Source organism: Siniperca chuatsi, linkage group LG11, assembly GCF_020085105.1.
Source record: "Siniperca chuatsi isolate FFG_IHB_CAS linkage group LG11, ASM2008510v1, whole genome shotgun sequence".
Classification (NCBI taxonomy): domain Eukaryota; kingdom Metazoa; phylum Chordata; class Actinopteri; order Centrarchiformes; family Sinipercidae; genus Siniperca; species Siniperca chuatsi.
The window spans coordinates 27,398,138-27,416,939 of NC_058052.1; the positions used below are offsets into that span (position 1 = coordinate 27,398,138).

Sequence of the window (18,802 nt, forward strand, 5' to 3'; positions counted from 1 at the left end):
TGGAATAACTTCTGGTTTAATGTTAGCACTACTAACAATAATAGCATGAAAATATAATATTAATTATTATATATGCATATATAAAAAAATATGGCCTTCAATAATATATTACATCTTGTTTATTTAGAGGCCAAAGATCTAGTTGCACAATTAACTGATTTTCTTCAGATGGCAGATGGAAATATATTCAGGAGGGAAACCAGATCATGTGAGCTGTCTGATCTAGTAGAAGTCACATTTTCTTTTCTATCTATGATGAATTACTGTAAGAGTGTAAATTCTGATGAAAATGATTCAACAAAACCGTGAAATATTCTGGTGTCAAAATATTCGAAAATTGAAATGACACAGATTTATTTTAAATAGCTTGTTCTAAAACTGTTGCGTGGGCCTACCTAATGTAACGAAAAAGTGGTTCAAGCCGGTTAATTAGAAGGTGTGGTATGCGATTCTGGAGAAATCCAATACCATGACAAATACCATGATATAGAGCGAACAATGACACAGCAAGCAATGTTACTAACGTTAGCTAGGTTGTGGGTTAGCAAACTGTCGCTACAGTTGCTGCTGCGAAGCTAACAGCCAGAAAGGACGAGACGGTTTCCCAGAGCCAGCACAGCAGCTCCAGACAGTGATGCTCACAACTCTCCTGCTGCTATAGCTAACATCACAACAACAGCAGCAGATCTTGGCAAACTAGTAAGCTAAATGTCCATGGGCAAGTCGTTTAACGTTACCTGACACACAAATCATGGCTGGAATAGTGTTGTGTGGCCCGGTGTACGCCTCTTTGTTTATTTTCCATTTACAGAGCCATGGCTGTGAGGAGATGTTCGTTGAATTTGACAAAAAGATTATAGACTGTTGACTGTATTGGGTTAGAATTGCATACCCCACCTTTAACTTTGGTATATTCAAGTTAGCTAACTACGCCTGGATGGACTATTTCATTAGTCTTTATGTTAAGTTATAATTATACAGTATTACTGATATGTTTTATCAAAAATGTACAAATTTCGATATAGACATAAACAGTCTTAAAAACTGATTATGAAAATGCCATGCATTGGTTGTCTTTATATTTGGAAAAAATGTATGTGCTGCTTTCTGGATCTGGTTTATATTAATTCATGGTGTCTTGCAAATCCATGTGAGTATACGTGACAATAATAAATAACTTCATCATATACTGTATGTACTGTAATTGTGCTGCAAATAGTGTCAGTTTAAGTGTATAAAGCATACTGAGTGTGTGTTCTACAATATTGTACATGGGTTTGTGCATTCCCTTCTTTTTTGTACACATTTGTATAATAGTATACATTACATAGGCTTTCTATGGTAAAATTCATGTTTCTCTCCGAATTGTGTGCGAATTACCATTTGCATGTGTCACATGCCTTTGGGAGCAAAATATCACAGAGGCATTAGCCTACTTCCCTTGCATTAGTCGAAACAAACAAATGAACATTAGTGCAGCTCCTCCGCTGCATTTAATCTAATTCCAGTGAGACGGTGTCCAGAAAACAACCTTTAGCCTGTTCGCCCTTCTAGTGCAGCTTCACTTTTCCATACAAGTCTCACAGTCTGGTCTCGTTTCCATGGACCCTCTTTGGTCTGGTCTGGGATTACTTTTTGAAACAATGTGTGACTTGCAATTGGTTTCACAGAACAGCCCGTTCACAGGACCAAGACTGTAATCTGTTGCCAAATGGCACATATGGGATTGGCTTATTGTCCTTGTTACTTGTACTAGTCACACATTGCCTACACAATATACAAACTGCATTTGTTGAGCTTCTGGCCAATAGTTACAAAGAAAAATACTGAAATGTTTCTCTAATTTTTTTAAGTGCTTGTGCACTAGCTAAAATTGGATGCATTTTCTATTGTACACATTTTATTATGTGTGACATATTTTGTGATTGTGCCTTTCTACAGAAACCTTTGAAACCTAATTTCTCTGTAAGCTGCATCGATAAATGACAAGTGTGCATTGCTCCATGTGACAAACTGTGTACAGGGAGAGAGAGGCAGGACACTCATGTAGGCCTAAATAAACATGGGAGAGTAAAATGCGGTGAAAGAAGCAGCTTTTTAGGAACAACAAAAATGTGTCAGTCGCGGTGAGGAGGAAACAAATAAATGTATCCACCCCCAGCTCTGACGAAAACGCTGTAAAAAAGTTGTCTGCTGTGTGGAACCAGAACAATGGATTAACGTGTGGCTGGACAAATGCTAAACTCAAGGCCTTCCCACAACTGTTCTTCATGTTGTGCTAACTGCTCTACTGTTACACACTGACAAATAAGTGTCGAGCAGGAGTTAAGGCAGAAATGTGTCAGAGTCTACAGACTGTTTCCCTTGATGATCACGCAGGACTTCAGGACTGAAGCAGGTTCTTAATTGCTGGGGTTTGGAGGTGGAAAAAATGGTTTGCTAACAACAGATCAAACATTGTAAAAGCAGTCACCTGTCTTAACTGGACTAGGTGTGTTTTGGGGCAATGGTTACATCTGGCTACAGGTGAGCTGTGTATTAGTAACAGTTTTCTATTTTTTAAAACACACACACAGGAAACCATTTTTCAAGTGTTCTATAGAGGAGACAACACACTTAGTTAATTGTTCTTGAATTTAGTGTGTCATGCAGTTGCATGAGCTGTCTGTTTAAAAAAAAAAAGAAAAAAAAAGGTGTCCCTATAAATTATGGGAGAAAATGGTGATCTCAATTCTGACATTTCTCAACACTTCTCATTTTGACCAGAATCATGTAGTCCTATTTTTAACTCTATAAGCTTAGTTGTGTTCCATTACATATACAACATACAGAGGGGAACAGCAAAATAGAAAGGAGAAAATCACAAGAAATGAGGATCATAAGGGATTTAAAGCGGAAGATCTTGCGATCACGTACAACCCCAATGCATACATTTCTAATACCTGCAGTTCATATACCATTGTGTTATTTCAAAACTAGTGCGAACAAATTCATGGAAAATATCAAACTTATTACAGATCACAACTGTTTGAGTTTGCTATTTACTGTTGCTCCATTCTCAGAAGTAACTGTTAAGACAATTCTGCACTACCGGTGCTGGATTGATGGCGGCTGAGGGAAAGGTTTCACAGTGACATTTTCTCTACAAAAACGTGTGTGAAAAATGAACTATCTTCTCTGAAAATAACTGAAAAAGCCCATCTCTGGGGCTCATGCTGCACAGTTGTTTTTTAGTTATCTAGAGAGAATCTCTTTTTGAGGAACCTAGAGGAAAACATCGTGTACATATATAAGTTTATACAGTGGGATAATTTTTTGATCATTTTGACACATATAGTAGGAAATATATCCATGAAGGGAAAATGACATGAGAATGTTCAATAAATTCAAAACTTAATCCACCACACTGATGAATTTGCTAATTAATAATTTTCAATTATCTCTTAGTTTGGATATGAAAAATGTTTCAACACCCGGTGAATGCGTGGACAAGATGCTTTTTGTTTGAATGGCTCCTACCTTCTCCATCTCTCCACTCTTCCTCTTGCGTGCTGAGCGGGTGATTTTGACGGTGACAGCGTTCTCCTCTCCCTGCCGTCGCAGAGCCATGCGGTTTGGCTGCAGAGGGCTGAAGGAGATCTCCAGCTCTGGCCGGGGGAAGCGGCTCGTCCTGCCGTTCTCTGTGGAAATCTCAGAGGAGTCTAGCACTGATGGACAGCCAGCTGAGCCCTGTGGGACCACACATGATTTTAAGATTAAGGGTCACATCGTGGTCCTTCAAGAGAGAAATGTGTGTCTAGGTCTGAGGATAGAGGCTGGTCTGTCTGTTACTACAAGGTGTCGAGGTCAGTCACCAAAATATCAACACTTGTGTAACTGTTCACTGGCAAACTCTAAAAGCTTATGTAACTGTGTGTCTTGTAAAGGTATGTTAAATAAATAAATATAATTGAGATCCTGCACAGTAAAATCCAAGACACATAGCCTTCACATAATTAAGTGTGGGAAAAAGTTTGTCTTCAGGACAAGAAAATACAGCAAACAAAGTAATTTAGTGGGTGCTATAGAATTCTTGACTTGTTGACAATACAGCAGATATGCAAAGTTGCTTGGTGCCTTCATTAGCCTCTTAAGGCAAAACAGTTCGTCTGACCACATCTAAAAGGCACCTGAATGGCCTCACTAAAAGACGGGGTGAAAAGCCTGTCTACAAATGGGGATAACGGCACACACTTCAGGCCAGCATTCACGGTGTTGCACACGCATCTACAAACCCAAAGCGACTTAGGTAGTTGTGTGGAAGAAAAAAAAAGGAAACAAAACAGAGCTTAAGAGCTTAAGATGTTAAAGCTGAAGACTCTCACCTCTGCACACCTGGTCAATCGCTGCGTGAAGTGAGCGTGATTGTTAGAATATCAGGTTTGGAACGTTACTGCTGGCTCACTGTGATATCTCCCCCCCCACATGATTAGTAAACTGAGATAATATACAGACCAAAATGTCTTGACCAGTGACTACCTCAAACCACCTCATGTCGACAATCTGAAGCATCACTTTAAATAGGATGTTAGCTTTTTCCCTTTTAGCAGTGGAAATTGTGTAGCAAGCTGACTGTTTGACAATTTTGAAGAAATATATGTAAACAAAGCAGTGTGATGCCACTCAAATCGTCGGCCAACATTTCTGTAAAGTGATTTTAAGCACTCATGGAATGACTCTAATCCAATCTCAATGTTGTATTGTTGTTAGAGTTGGCATGGACGATCCATCCATCGACCACTGAGCTCTCTACCATCGTAACATTGTGATTTAAAAGCCATTGCGATGTTTCATTGTGGACATCGTCATATGCCAGTTCGGTAGACATCGCCTAACCCTAGCTGTTGTAATTTTAGACTTAAGAAGATGGGTCTGTAGTATACTTCATGAATCAATCAGTTTTTCCACAATGTTTTACAAATATATTTTTGTCGTCTCACAAGCTTACCTGACTGCTGACTGATGCTCTGGTATCCCTCCTTCCTCCCGACTTCCTGTTAATGGTCTCACACTGGGGTTTCCCAACCAATGTAGCAGGACTGTCACTGCTTTTAGTCTGTCACAGGCAAATATAACATAAATCATGATTAGAAGTATAATACATCCAAAACATGTCGATAAAATTAATGCATTATGCTGTTAAATCCACCACACATCAAAAAGGTTAAGACTAGCAATGTCAACATACAGTGAAAGATAAGCAATCCTTGTTGTACCTTGTCGTTAAGACGTACTCAAGCTAAAAACAAGAAATTTAAAAAGGATCCAAATCACAACAGTTTGTAGACTGCTGTCCACATTTTTGTTCATTTTGAAGATGGAGAACACCTGACGACAATCTATGAATAAATAATGTAAGAAAGTTATAGCTCAGCAGGCAAAGACATTTTCCGTGTCACTGACATGCAACTTTGAGTCTAATCCATGAATTCTGTTCCTCTCTTTTATTATATTCACATTATTTCTCAGTCTCATTGCCACTGTGTAATTCAGCCTCACAAATGGTTTTTGATAAAAGCTTTAAAGAAAATGAAAACAGGCTAAAACACTAAGCAAACAACCAAAAGCAAACATCTACCCCGCCAGGCTCTTATCTCTATACTGTGTGCTCTGAACTCCGGACCTCAGCACAAATGAAAAATAAACATCGATAATAAAAGATCTTAATATGAAAGAGAGCAAATCTATCCTGCTGTCTGCCATCTTTGCAACTTTTTCATGTAAAACCAAAAATAACCAATAATTGTTTAGTATATCTTTGACATTGTTTGGAACATAGTGACTATTTGGAAGGACACCAGAGAAATTCATTATGATGCAGGAGTGGTTTGAGAAGCTTCCCCAGTTTTGATAGATTTCTATATAAAAGAAACGAGCTTTTAAGCTCAGGTGTGCTTAAAAAAAAAAAACAGTTCGAGAGTGGGTGTGCAAACTCCTTTGAACCTGCAATATATTGATCCATCATGAAAATATTTTAAGAGAAATAACCAATGATAAATAATGTGAGATGACAACTGCTGTTATTCTTTGTGAAGGATGAAACCACACATCTTTAGCAAGCCCCCTTTCAAGCAAGCAGGGGTGGTTATCTGATACTAAAAAGGGATATTCCTTTGAGACTGACCTGCATGACCGTGTCCCCCTGTTTGACTGTTGAGGCCCTGAGCTCTTCCTTCAGTCGTAGGATCTCTGCGTCCCTCTCAGACAGGGCAGCCTGCAGCTCTGCTACGCGGACACCACCATCACTACTCTGTAACAGGAAGTTCATGGACACTGAAGGTGTTTTCTGTCCCCACCCCCTTTGATTTTATGCTTTTCACCAAAAATGTTATCCAGAGCTTAGAACCATTGCAAGAGAAAATAAGATTAAAAACAACTATAATTCAAATAAGCAAGCAATAGTGAGGAATCTCAAAGGATTGTTTTTGGACTAGGAAGCTGGCTACATAACCGTTATTTACCGGTAAACAACAAAATTAAAAGAAATTTTCATCTCAAAATTAAGGACAAGGTACTAGCTATTCCTTAACATATTCTATTGCATATTGGATATACAAACATATTGAAATCAAATACAACCTTTCCTTCACAAAGCTGAGATTTATGATGGCCATTCATGATAGAAGATGCACAGCTCATATTCAGGGAGAAACAAAAATAAAGCTACAGAACATTTTTGAGCGAGCATGGAAACCTATATAGGCACGACCAAAACCCCCAGGAAAATGTACAAAACAACACAATCAGTGGAAAATTCTGGAAAGATTGAACTGTATGTGAAACACATGATGGAATTGCTTCCAATGCACCATGACTGTGGTCCCTAACCCTCATCTTATCTCCTCATCTGAGTTTAGACAGACAACAAGATCAAGTGACGTATGGCTAAAATGAATTGAAATGAAACCAGAAATGTCTTTAAATGTATGAAAAATGACAATTCCGCCGTAGTTGCTATCAAACTTTGAAAGGTTTCCAAAAGTGTCTAAGCACTAAGGTTAACCCTCCTCAGATGTGGACATGGGTTTGGTCAATTCAGAGTACATGCTTTTCATCACACATTACCTTCTGGCCTTGAACCTGTGATGCTGGGATAATACACTGAGTTGGCAATCTAATGCAAAGCAATACAACAGTCCTGCAGTAAATTCCATTATATGAAGCTTATAATGTTTAGTTTTGTTTAATGTTCAGTTGTATTCAATGTTCACTTTCCCCCCCCCAGTAATTTACTTTGCTGAATATTAACCTTTTTTTTTTGCCAAAATCTTTCAGTTTGTGTCTCAACACTAAAAATAGATCATTAATTAAATGTGTACAACCAAGACTGAGATTCTGACTGAGTGCAATCAGTGCCAAGTATTAAAGTTCATCACCCAGTCCTCATAGATACTGATGTTTCTGTATTTAACTGCATCATATTAAAAGGCGTTTACAAGTCCCTCATTTACAATTCCAGTCCAATACACATATGGAAAGTAGCCAACAATGGCTGCAAAAAGGATTCTTTGTGCATAAATCCAGTTCAAAAATCTCCTTCAAATTTAGATTGAATTTTGAACACCATGACAGCATCCTATTTGAAATCTTATTTGTTGATAACACAAAAAACAAAAACAAAAAAAAAAAAGTCAATGCTTTCAATAATCCTTAAATGATTAGTACTGCAGTTTGGATATTTCCCTGCTGTGGCAGGTTTTGTACTCTGCCTGTATAAAAGTTGCTGTAATTCTCTCCCAAATTTTGCCTGATGCAAATTTTTTTAAATCAATACAGCCATATCAGACACCGAGCCAAGCATCAAGCTGATTTGGTGAATCATTACAGCCTGCCCTTCACACTGTCTCTTCTGTAGTTATCTCGGGGGAAGCTGTCTGGTCACAATGAAAAAAATGATGTTATTTTGAAAACCACACAAAAGCTTGGTGAGGACAAAATGTGAGAGAGCAAAGTGCAAAATACTGAAATGTAACATACACTACCGCTCAAAAGTTTGGGGTCACCTGCCACAAAAGCTTGATTTTGTACAGTCAGATGGCTGAGAGGAATACTCTATATATTACTATATTTTTTAATGGTCTTTCATACTTTTAGGTTGTACAAAGTCCTCTTTACACATAGATGTTATTTTGTATGGAGGGTTTGCAAAAAAAAAATAATGTTTTGTACATGGGGAACAAAACGCTGTACAATGGTTTAACCAGACTGACAGGTGAAAGGGCAGAAAGAAAGATACCTCTGAGGAACAGCAGTCATTGGTAAAAGAAACTGGAAACTTAGCATCAAAATCTGTGCAGATTTAAATAGGAACATGTTCCTGTTTCAGTGTCAAGTGCACAATAATGCCTAAAACAAGCTGGAATTAACAGGCGTGTTGCTTTAGCAAAGCTATTCTTAAAACTTCAAAATAGAATTAGTACGGTTAGCACTATTGGAATTGGATCACGGAACAGCAGCTGAATATACAATGGACTGACAAATCACAGTTTAAACCTATTCAATCTAACCACCGAGTAGACTGCAGAGGGCCCAAAGAAAAACAGGTTCCCAAAATATTTAGAGCCCAGTTGCACAGTTGTGGTTCAAAATGATCTAGGGTCACTTACGCTTTTCTGGACTGGAAAACAAATAAAAAATCGAAAAGTATTTGGGTAGTAAAAGTATTCTCCCCTGTCATGCAACACTGTGGGGACATCGACTAAAGGGAAGTTTTAATCATTTAATTATTCTAAAACTCTTTCAAATGTAAATAACACATTTGGTGAATAATTACACCGTTTTTTTAATCTATGTTAAAATAGCCATTACTGAAGGAAAGAAGAAAAACATCAATATATCAGGTGACTCCAAACTTTTAAGCGGTAGTGTATGTGGAACAGTTATATGGCTCGATGGTAACAATGCTGGTTCACCTACAAAACCTCCTGCAATTTACCAGAGAGGAAGGAGAAAGGAAAGCAAGACTAATGACTAGTGACCCCAAGCTTGATAAGCTGCTCAAAAGTGTGACAAAACTGAACGAACCTCTGCACCAAATGCACTCTTCTGCTGTGTAACATTACAGAAACCACTTAGTAAAGACAGTAATCGCAAGGAATCCTTATTTAACTATCTGTCGAATTTTGTTACAAACTGGGTTCCAATGCTGCCATTTCCTCCCTCCCTTTATTGATCTCCCAATAAATCCTATCTAAAGGGTAAATCAACAGTGACTGAAACGGGGAAGAAAACAGTTGATGCGGTGCACTCTACAGGTTCGTACTTTCAGTAAAGTTTCACCTCTAGCTAAACCCTGATCAATAACGTCGCAGCAGGTTTTTTGCCTTGACAATTGCTCTGACATCACTGATTGGAGTGCCTACAGGAGGTGAAACATAGGACGTTTCCAACAGAGGAGAGCAGCTGCTTTTTTTAGCTTTTGTTACTGAAGGTTGAATAATCCATTAAGAGCCTAGGGACTTCATACTCTAGAGGGATGTTATCCGACTAAGATGTGAGCCACTAGTACTGCAAATATCACCATATATCATGCGCATTCATTTCTCAAATAGATCACTTTTGTCTTAAACCGCCTTCCTCTCATCTCCATCTCCCCTTTAACTGAAGCAGATCTAACATTTTAAGATGTTTCACCAAAATTCTGATGGTCAGTGTCTTTAATGTAAGAAGCAGCCAGTTCTGACAGTTTACATCTTTAGTGTGTTGTCATCATTATGTCATACTGACCTCTTGTGGTGGCTGTGTGTTATTTTGGCGTAGCTGTTGGATGAGTTTGTCTTTCTCTGCTTGGCTGGAGAGAAGCTTCTGTAGCTGGACCTCCAAAGCTGCTACCAGAGTGTCTCTCTCCTTCCTCCACTTCTCCATGGTCTTCTCCTTCTCAGCCAGCTGGGACGACAAGGACTCCTGTCAAAGAGGAAAAATATACATGCAAAACATGTAGTGGAAAATACAGGTTTTGTACTGTATGTCTGTTAGTGAGAAAAAGATACAGAAAGAGAAACAAGAATATTAGAGCCCTATAGGAAACCAGTGGGGCTGAAACGATCATTAAAACCAAATCAGTTGGTTAAATTTAAAATGAGAATTTTGATTTTCTTGTCCTCTGTATGGTGGCCATTTTGGACATCTCACACTCAGCTTGTCAGGCTCAGCTTGACATTGTCAGACTTGGTTCAACTTTCATCAGTCTAAGCTCAACACCTTTTAGCTGAAGGTGTACTTTGGCTCAGCTGTGCTTTGAGATTAATGCTAACACAGTGGCATCATTACATGTTTCAGCTAGTGCTTAGCATGTTTGCATATCATCCTCGTCTTACCAACTGGCTCTGCTGCCGAGCGTAGCGTTCTCTGTCTTCGGCAAACTTCCTCATTTCCTGGTTCCTCTTGTCCTCCGCCTCTTTAGCTTGGCCGATCAGGGACAGCTTCTCCTCCAGCCACTTTTTGCGTTCTGCCTGGTGTTTCTCTGTACACAGCTGTACACAATTTAAATTTTTTTTTAAAGAATCTGGAATTCTGTTAAGAATCTGGAATCTGTTGAGCTGAAATGCCTAATAAAATGCCTATATATATATATAAAAAAAAAAAGTGGTACCTACAATTGCCTACGTCAAGTAGAAACATAAGACAAGCTACCCTGATCTGACTACAGACATCAGTCTTACTAGTTCTTATTAAAGAACCTGAGCACATCTATGTGACCCGTTTACTGTAATTCCTTGTTGAAAAAAGCTGGTCTACACACTGACATTTTTTGTTGGAGCATCTACTTTACATACTGCAAGGGAGGAATGCAAACGAGGGACGTACAAATACTGTTGCACCAACTTTGTGGATGACTGAGAATCTTCACAGACAAATGTCAGTAAAATATTCTTGACCTATCAAATTTTCAACAGGAATTAACTAATTATCTATTGTCAAATTATTACACATTTCTGGTCCTACCATCTAATTTAACAGAAAATAACTTCCCTTCATTACCTTCAAGCTTTCCTGAACTTGGGCAGCTTCCTGCTTGGCCAGTTTGAGGTCATCTGGGCTGTCGACTTGACGGTGAGTGTTGTTTCCACGATTCTGCTGCAACAACATCCCTTTCAATTTCTCCACCTCTGAAATCGTTAAAACCAGAGAATTAATACTTACATTCATAGAACTGACAGAATAACTTTCTCTTCACTCTACAAGTCTCCAGGTCAAGATAAGTAGGACCAAATATAGATTTATTGTGTTTGCTCAAGTGACAGACTACATCTCCATTTATACTGTCAATCTTCCTATTTATAGTTTTTTATAGATGCAAAATTTCAACCAATTGTTTTGTGCCTTGGGAAGTTATTGCTTTAAAAAGACATTCTCAAAACAGCCCAGCCTCCAAATTAGAGATAATAACCCTGTGTGGTGGAAGAGAGTCCACCAGTACTGGAAGCTATGGCAGTTGGCCTGGTGTGGCCTTTGAGCCTGACATCTCACTTCTGTGTGTGTTTCCTTTTTATCTGTTTTTTTTTTTACTGTTTTAGTCAGTAAACACAATGAAATAAGGACCAAATAAAGTTATCTGTGTTTTATTGCATCTGCTTTCATGTGTGCATCTTCTTGTGGTTTGCCATACTTCACACTCTGCATCCTGTGTGTTTCTGTCCTCATAGCAACCCAACACTGGTTGACTTACTGACCTGACTTTGGTATCCGATTAAAATGTCTTGTTGCTGTCAGAAAATAAGTAAATAAGTTTCTTTGCAGTTCCCAACGATAAGAGGATTAGACTAAGCTGTCCATGGGCCAAACACCTTTTTAATTCAAAACAATGAAATCCACATTCCTGTCACAATGTCGGTTTCCTTTTCATGTTCTTTCTTTGATTTTTTTTTAGATCTTTTGTCTTACCGCTGGAGAGCTCCTGGATGAGGTTAAGTTTCTCCTCCAAGGCCTGCTCCATCTGCTCCTGCGTCTCCTCCTGCTCCGTTAGAGCCAAACGCATGTCCTCCATCACACGCTCCTTGGCTTCAAGGTCTACAAATCAACAAAAACACACCCATCCAGGTACATGTTTACACGCAGAACGCTACCATGGCCCCCACACAGCAGACTACCATTAAAAAAGGAATTCTCTTTTCACTGCCTTTCCATAAACATGTTGCACAAAGGTCAGCCGCACAGCGTGTTCAGTGTTTTACTCAAGCACTTTTCAACAGAAAAGACACTCTGGAGATTCAGTTTGAGCACAGGACAGACATGCTTGACGACTTGTAACTATGAATGCTAAAACACGAATGGGCCAATTGGGCAAAGTCTTCAATCAAGTTTTCAGTTGATAAATATGAATTCAAGTTTTCAAATGTGATGATTTGCTGCTTTTCTGTTTTATACGATTGTAAATTTAATATCCTTTGGTTTCTGTTGGTCAGACAAAACAAGCAAGCGATTTTTTTACTTTTTTCTTACAATATTTTAGACCAAATGATTAATCAGAAAAAATAACAGATGGATCAATAGATCGATAATGACAATAATCATTAGTTATGGCGATGCTGATGACCATGCTGATTTCAAAGGCAGGTCTTTTTCTATAAACCTGACAAAATTCTTTCCCTCTAATGAGGCACACAGAGACACACATTTACCTTTACAGGCCTTCTGGTAGAGCTGGAGTGTCTGGTCAGACTTGGCATGAGATGATTGTTCCTAAAGGAGGAATGAAGGAGGCGATGAAGAGAGGAGGAGAGCATAAAGACAGCATATCAATATTCCAGTATGGAGGAGGTCAAAGAGAAATCGTTGGATTGCTTGGACACACAACTGGAAGAGGGTGCTGCTCTTGCAGGGCAAACAGAGCTAAAGCCTTCAGAGATTTGGTCTGGAAAATGGAAAAGTGTGAGAGGCCAAAACTTCAGCAACACTTGTGTAAAGAAAAACTTTACAATACAGTTGTTCTTTATACTACAAGTGTTTTGACCTCTTCAGACTTTTCTTCTCCATGCACCTTGGAAGAAGGTGAAGTTGTGCCAGAAATTACTACTACTACTCTGCTTCTTAAATGGAAAAGTGAAAGACAGATTATCTTACCATTCTGAGTTGCTGGATGGTTCTGTCTCTGTTGGCGAGGTCAAACTGAAGCTGCTTCTTGGCTTTCTCAATGTCAGCCACCTTCTGCCTCAAAACCTTTTCCTCTTCTCTCATGGCTGAGATCTTCAAGGAAGAAAAAGACGTAAACAACAGTTTGCACAATATTATAGATAACAGTAATTCAAGGTGTCTGCTATTTATATCCAATTAGTATCAAGTGATGGAGATTTCTGTTTTCAAGTTTTCCTTAATTTAACTTTCTTCAACTTGCACATTAACTACACTTTCAACTAAACACTGAACATTACTCTTTTTCTGGACCATAGAGTATTTTTAAGAAAGCCTGAAAATTTGAAGACTGCACCACAGTTTAAACCATGTAAGTGCTTTAAATAACCCACAATGCCCGGCATGTGCAGATGTACCATGTTTTGGCTCCATCGCGACTTCTGGAGACAATCCACTGCCATTATAGCTGGTTTAGCAATGTCCACTGGGCGTGAGACCAGATTGTGCCGTGCGCAACGGCTCTTGTCTCTGCTCCCCTATCTTTACATACTGGGTCTATTTTTGCCAGAGAAACCTGTGTCTCTGAAGCATAAAATGTAATTGTAAATGTATGTCCATAAAGTCATCTGACAGCATCAACACCAATACAGATGTGTGCCTGGTTTGTGCTTTTGGATATATACACTCTGGAATTTAAGCTTTTTTGAAATGCACTGCTTTTGGAAAATGCTAGCTGATTTTGGCTAAAAGGCCGAAACATAGAAAAGATGCAGTTTGAAATGTAATAACCTTAGTGTAGACACCACCTCAGAAACCATGCTGCAAGCTCAAAAAGATAAATATCTTTAAAGAGGATTGTGGTTAGGGTTTAAAAAAAAAAAAAAAGATTACGTGTGTACCTCCTTCTGGACCTGCTGGATCTGCTTCTTGTAGTCGGCTAGTTTCTCTCTTAGGTCTGAAGTGTTGTCCTCTTTCCTCTGAAGGTCGAGGCTGAGGCTCTTGACTTTGTCCGAGTCCTGCTTGGCATTTTCTTTTAGTCTGGGAAAGTAAGACAAGATAACAATGAACTGCTTTAAAAAAAAGACAGGATCGTACATTGTCATCCTCTACAATTTGCATATTGAACAAACCGGGAGTGCAGGACGCTACTATAACTCTCCTCAACTTCATATACAAGCACTTAAGAGGCTGGTAAAACCATGCTAGATTGTTGTTTGTGGACTTTTCATCTGCTTTCAACATCATACAGCCCCATCTGCTGGTGCAGAAGCTCAGAGTTTTGGGTTGGACTAACATTGTCGGCTGGATTTTGGACTTCCTCATTAACAGAACTCAGAGAGTGAGAGTAATATTTTTTTAACTGGTGTAAAGAAGCCCTTTTAGAATTGAATGTGACAAAAACCAACGACGTGTGCACTGATTTCAGACGTCACCAGCCAAATCCTGCACACACTGTAATTAACGGACAAGATGTTGAGATTGTTGAGTGTAGTCTCAAAGTATTTGGGCATCATAATTGATAATAAGATGACCTTTGATAGGAATACAGATATGCTGAGTAAGAAAAGCCAGAGGAAGAAAGTCTGAGGAGCCTAGCCAAGTTCCAGGTTGACAGATCCCGGATGACATTGTTTTATAAATCTTTTATTGAGTCAGTTTTCACTTTTTAATCAATCTGCTGGTATGCATCCTTCAACCTCAAACATAAAAACTCATTAACAAGGGTGATGAAAGTCAGTAGCAAAATTATTAGCACTCAGCAGAAAAATCTATCTGAACTGTGCAACAAACAGTTGTTAAAGTAGGCAGAATCCTTTATATCTGACAGTACCCAGCTCCTGCACTTAGAGTTCAAGCACCCACCCTCTGGTTCCCGCCTCAGACAATCATTAGCCAAAACTAACAGATGCAAGTTCTCTTTTCATACCCTCTGCCATTTAGGAAGGAAAACAGCAACCTAGCATTAAAAATACTAAGGGAATTGAATGTCTCCCATTATCTTGAAGAATGACTGCAATATGAGGGATCTGAGACAGGAGAATATACTTTGGGTGAAGAAACAATGTTTATTCCTTGTGTCACACAGGGAAGCACTTCTTTTCCTATTATTATATTTTAATTTATTTAAGTATTTATTTATTTGGAAGTTTGTACCTAGGTTAAACAAAAACAGTGGAAGCAAATAATCTGCATTTTATATTTAAGAATATTTAAGATAAATACACTGGCTCTGTGACCAAGAGTGCACCAGAGGTATTGCAGTCCAAAATGACTTCCAATCACAAAGATGGCTGTTAGGCTGGGGCTGACAGAGCTGTAACCCTGAGCTAAGTGTAGTGTGAAAGGCTCTACTAGGTTTTACAGTACAAAGTAGAGCCAGTAAAGTATTTAAAGTAAAATGGAAGTTTTCTAATAAGACATCTAATTGTAAATAGGGTCCAGCCTTTACAAGAACTTTGAAGATGTAATTTCCCACCCTGATGTATAAAGGAAATGACCGTTTACCTGCTGATCTCCTCTGCTTTCTTTTCCAGCTCTGCGTCCTTCTGAGCGATGGCCTCATGCGCCACAGCCAGCAGCTCCCTGCGCCTTTCCACCTCCCTGTGCCGAGCCTCCTGAACCGCCTGGCTCTCCTCCTCCTCCCGCCGCTCCTGCGCCTCCTGCAGGCTCTTCTGTAGGGATGTTACCTGTGCCTCCTTTTCCAGCAGCTTTTTCTGCAGCTCTGCCTCTCTCTCTGCAGACGCTTTCTCCGACTCTGCTAGCTTCTCCTCCATCTGTCTGTCCTTTTCATTTAGCATTCTCTCCATCTCTGAAGAGGCTAGCTGAGCTTCAGTTCTGCTGGGAGACTCTCTTGTTTTTTCCTTGTTGGAAACCTTTGCCCTCAGGGTTGCGATCTCAGTTTGGAGATCAGCGTTCAATCTCTTGAGATCTTCCTCAGCAGCAGAGGTACAGGAACTGCTTGAACCTTTAAACCTAGCTTCTTCTAGTTCGACCTTGAGCAGCTCTGCAGTTTGCTCCTGATCACTGAGATTTTGCTTGAGATCATCTAAAAGTTTGCGGGAGGTTTCGTTTTGTTCACTCATTTTGTGTTTTAACTCTTCCAACTGCTGTTGTGATATCACTTCTTGTTCTCTGAGCTTCTCATTGAGCTCCTCTATCTGCTTTCCCGAAACCCGTGTTTGTTCCTCAAGTTTTGCTTTCAGCTGTTCTACTTCTTCTTTGGAAGCATGTTCTTGGTATTCGAGCTTGGATGTGAGCTCATCCAGTGGTTGCTGCAATATCTCTTCTTGCTCCTGAAGCTTCTTTCTCAGCTCTTCAACTTGCTGTTTTGAAGCAGCTTCTTGTTGATTCAGCTTCTCGGTAAACTGTTCCAGCTGCTGGTCGGAGATCAGCTGTTGGTGTGCCAACTGTTCTTTTGCCTGTGCTAGCTTGTGCTCCAGCTCCAGCATTTGTCTGTGCTTGCACTCATTTTTCTCCTTTTCCTCAGTCACATTCTTCCTAAGCTCTGATACTTCCTCTCTCAGCTGATCATTGACACCACCAGATGATACTGCTGAAGTCTGCAGTTCCTGTTTCAGGCTTTGAACTTCTTGCGTCAGGGTGTGGATCTGGGACGTTTTCTCCTGAATCTCCTTGGAGTGTTCGTCCAGTTGTGCCTGAGCAGTTTGTAGTTGGACTAACGCTTGTTCAGCTCTCTCCGTCTTGCTGGTCACCTGTGGTAATTTCCAAAAATATCACTTTCTTTTAGTCTTGTGACCATTTAATGAAACATAAATAACTGTTATTCCAAGACACATGCTAAACAACTTTCTGGCAGACAAAACTCAAAAGCTTATGTCAGGTCCTGAAAAGAACTCAAATATCAGACCTCTCTCAATACATTTTCTGGAAAAATCACCATTCCGTGAAATAAGTATCATTGTTTCATGAATCATAGAAATTTGTATGCTGATAACAGATATATGCCCCCTTTTGTTGGGTGCTGGATTTACAGTTTAATGTTACCAAAAGGTTAAAATCATGCCCACCTGGTGAACTGCAGCTTCCAGTTTGGCAGTCAGCTCTCTGACTTCTTGGCGAAGTGCATCACCTTCCTGTTGCCTCTTTTCTCTCTCCTCAACCAGCCTGCTGATCTCCTTTCTCTCCACCTCCAGAACAGACTGAGCCTCCTCTTTGCCACTCCTCTCTTCACCAAGAGCAGCAAGTACATCCTCTCTGCTTTGCTTCTCTTCTGAATGGGCTGCAATGGCATCCTCCTTGGCTCTCCTCTCGGTTTCAAGGGCTGCCATGGCTTTCTCGTTGTCTTTTCTCTCTTCTTTAAGGCATGCTAGCATCTCCTCTTTGCTTTGCTTCAGTTCCCTTAGTGTGGCAAGGGCCTCCTCCCTTGCTTTCCTCTCCTCCTCTAAGGATGCCAGTGCCTCCTCTTTTCCCATAGTCTGGTACTCCAAAGCAGCGAGGGCATCTTCTCTGGCTCTCTTCTCCTTCTCGAGGGCAGCCAATGCCTCCTAGGTTATAGGAGTATTGATTAATTCCTATTTTAATGTTTAAACAGCATTGAATAAACTTAACCAGGGTTCGGAGAGTGTCACTGAAAACAGAGATGAACAAGTCTTGTAGTGGACTAAAGTATGTTATTTTAAAAAGGACCACCCATAAAGGTTTTGCATGTTTTAACTCATTAACTGTAAATGACATAATAAATCATATACCCTACATTACTGTCGACCATTTCCTAAAGTATATTAGTGATAGGATTTCATACTTTGCGTGTAAAAACTAATTTAAGCACAATTAAAAAAACAAAACAAAGCATGGACACTAACTTCCTAGAGTGGAGGATCAGCTGCTGAGAGGTGCTTAATTTGAAATGATAATGTTTTTTTGGTAATTTCTTGTTTTCCTTGTGAAATCGGTAATCAGTTGACTGATTCCTGGTGACTGGGTGAATGAACAAAATTCTGTTCATTTAAAGAGTTCAAAAGTCATGGAAAGGCTTTGTGGCTGGTTCTGAATAAAATTGAAATATGGTGCATTAGCTGCTAATGCCATTTTTGGCAATTAATACATATTTCTCCAAATAAAACAAGCCACAAAACCTAATACTGAGAAAGAGAGGGCCAGCTGAGCTCAATGAGCATTGACAACTGGGGTTATCAGGATACTGATGACATCCCCTCTTCTCTTTCTGGGCATTCAGGACCTCCTCCTGGTTATGTCCTCCTTTGCCCAGGGTTCTTACCTGCAGCCGTTCTCTCTCACGTGAACGCTCCTCCTCAACCAGCAAGGCGCAACTTTGTGAGCCCAGCTCTGCCACGCTCTGCAGGTCTCCCACTTGTTTCTCCAGCCAGGTAACCTCTGATGACTTCTCCTGGAGCTGAAAGAGAAGCCTCCTTTTCTCCTCATCCTCTACTCCACTGGCTTCGCCTAGGAAATAACACAGACAATGAAGAAATACAACAGGATGTGAGAAGTAGGCCAGCAGAGGTGACACACTGGTATCCAACTGTCAATTTTGAAACAAATCACAGAAAGCCATTTACCAGTTTAAAAATACACCATCAAAGAGATAGCTTATAATACTGGTATGAAGGTTGTTGCATTATTGACATCTCTATTATAAAACATGACATTTCTATGTAAAATGTGTTGCTGTTGTCAGTGACAGGCAAACAGTCACATGCCTTCTTTCATT

General features: G+C 39.7%; 1 protein-coding gene across 2 annotated transcripts in view; it reads right to left on the reverse strand.

Moving 5' to 3' along the window:
- Window positions 1-18,802, reverse strand: part of LOC122884337 (kinesin-like protein KIF20B) — a 54,580-nt gene that overhangs the window by 22,363 nt on the left and 13,415 nt on the right. For both annotated transcript variants that reach the window (XM_044214139.1, XM_044214138.1), the window contains exons 18-30: window positions 18,350-18,534; window positions 17,139-17,615; window positions 15,616-16,823; window positions 14,010-14,148; window positions 13,102-13,224; window positions 12,660-12,720; window positions 11,923-12,048; window positions 11,020-11,147; window positions 10,356-10,511; window positions 9,766-9,942; window positions 6,164-6,289; window positions 4,988-5,095; window positions 3,520-3,729 (exon numbers count right to left, since the gene is read on the reverse strand). In XM_044214139.1, the coding sequence (XP_044070074.1) occupies window positions 3,520-3,729; window positions 4,988-5,095; window positions 6,164-6,289; window positions 9,766-9,942; window positions 10,356-10,511; window positions 11,020-11,147; window positions 11,923-12,048; window positions 12,660-12,720; window positions 13,102-13,224; window positions 14,010-14,148; window positions 15,616-16,823; window positions 17,139-17,615; window positions 18,350-18,534 (3,224 nt within the window). The remainder of the gene's footprint in view (window positions 1-3,519; window positions 3,730-4,987; window positions 5,096-6,163; window positions 6,290-9,765; window positions 9,943-10,355; window positions 10,512-11,019; window positions 11,148-11,922; window positions 12,049-12,659; window positions 12,721-13,101; window positions 13,225-14,009; window positions 14,149-15,615; window positions 16,824-17,138; window positions 17,616-18,349; window positions 18,535-18,802) is intronic.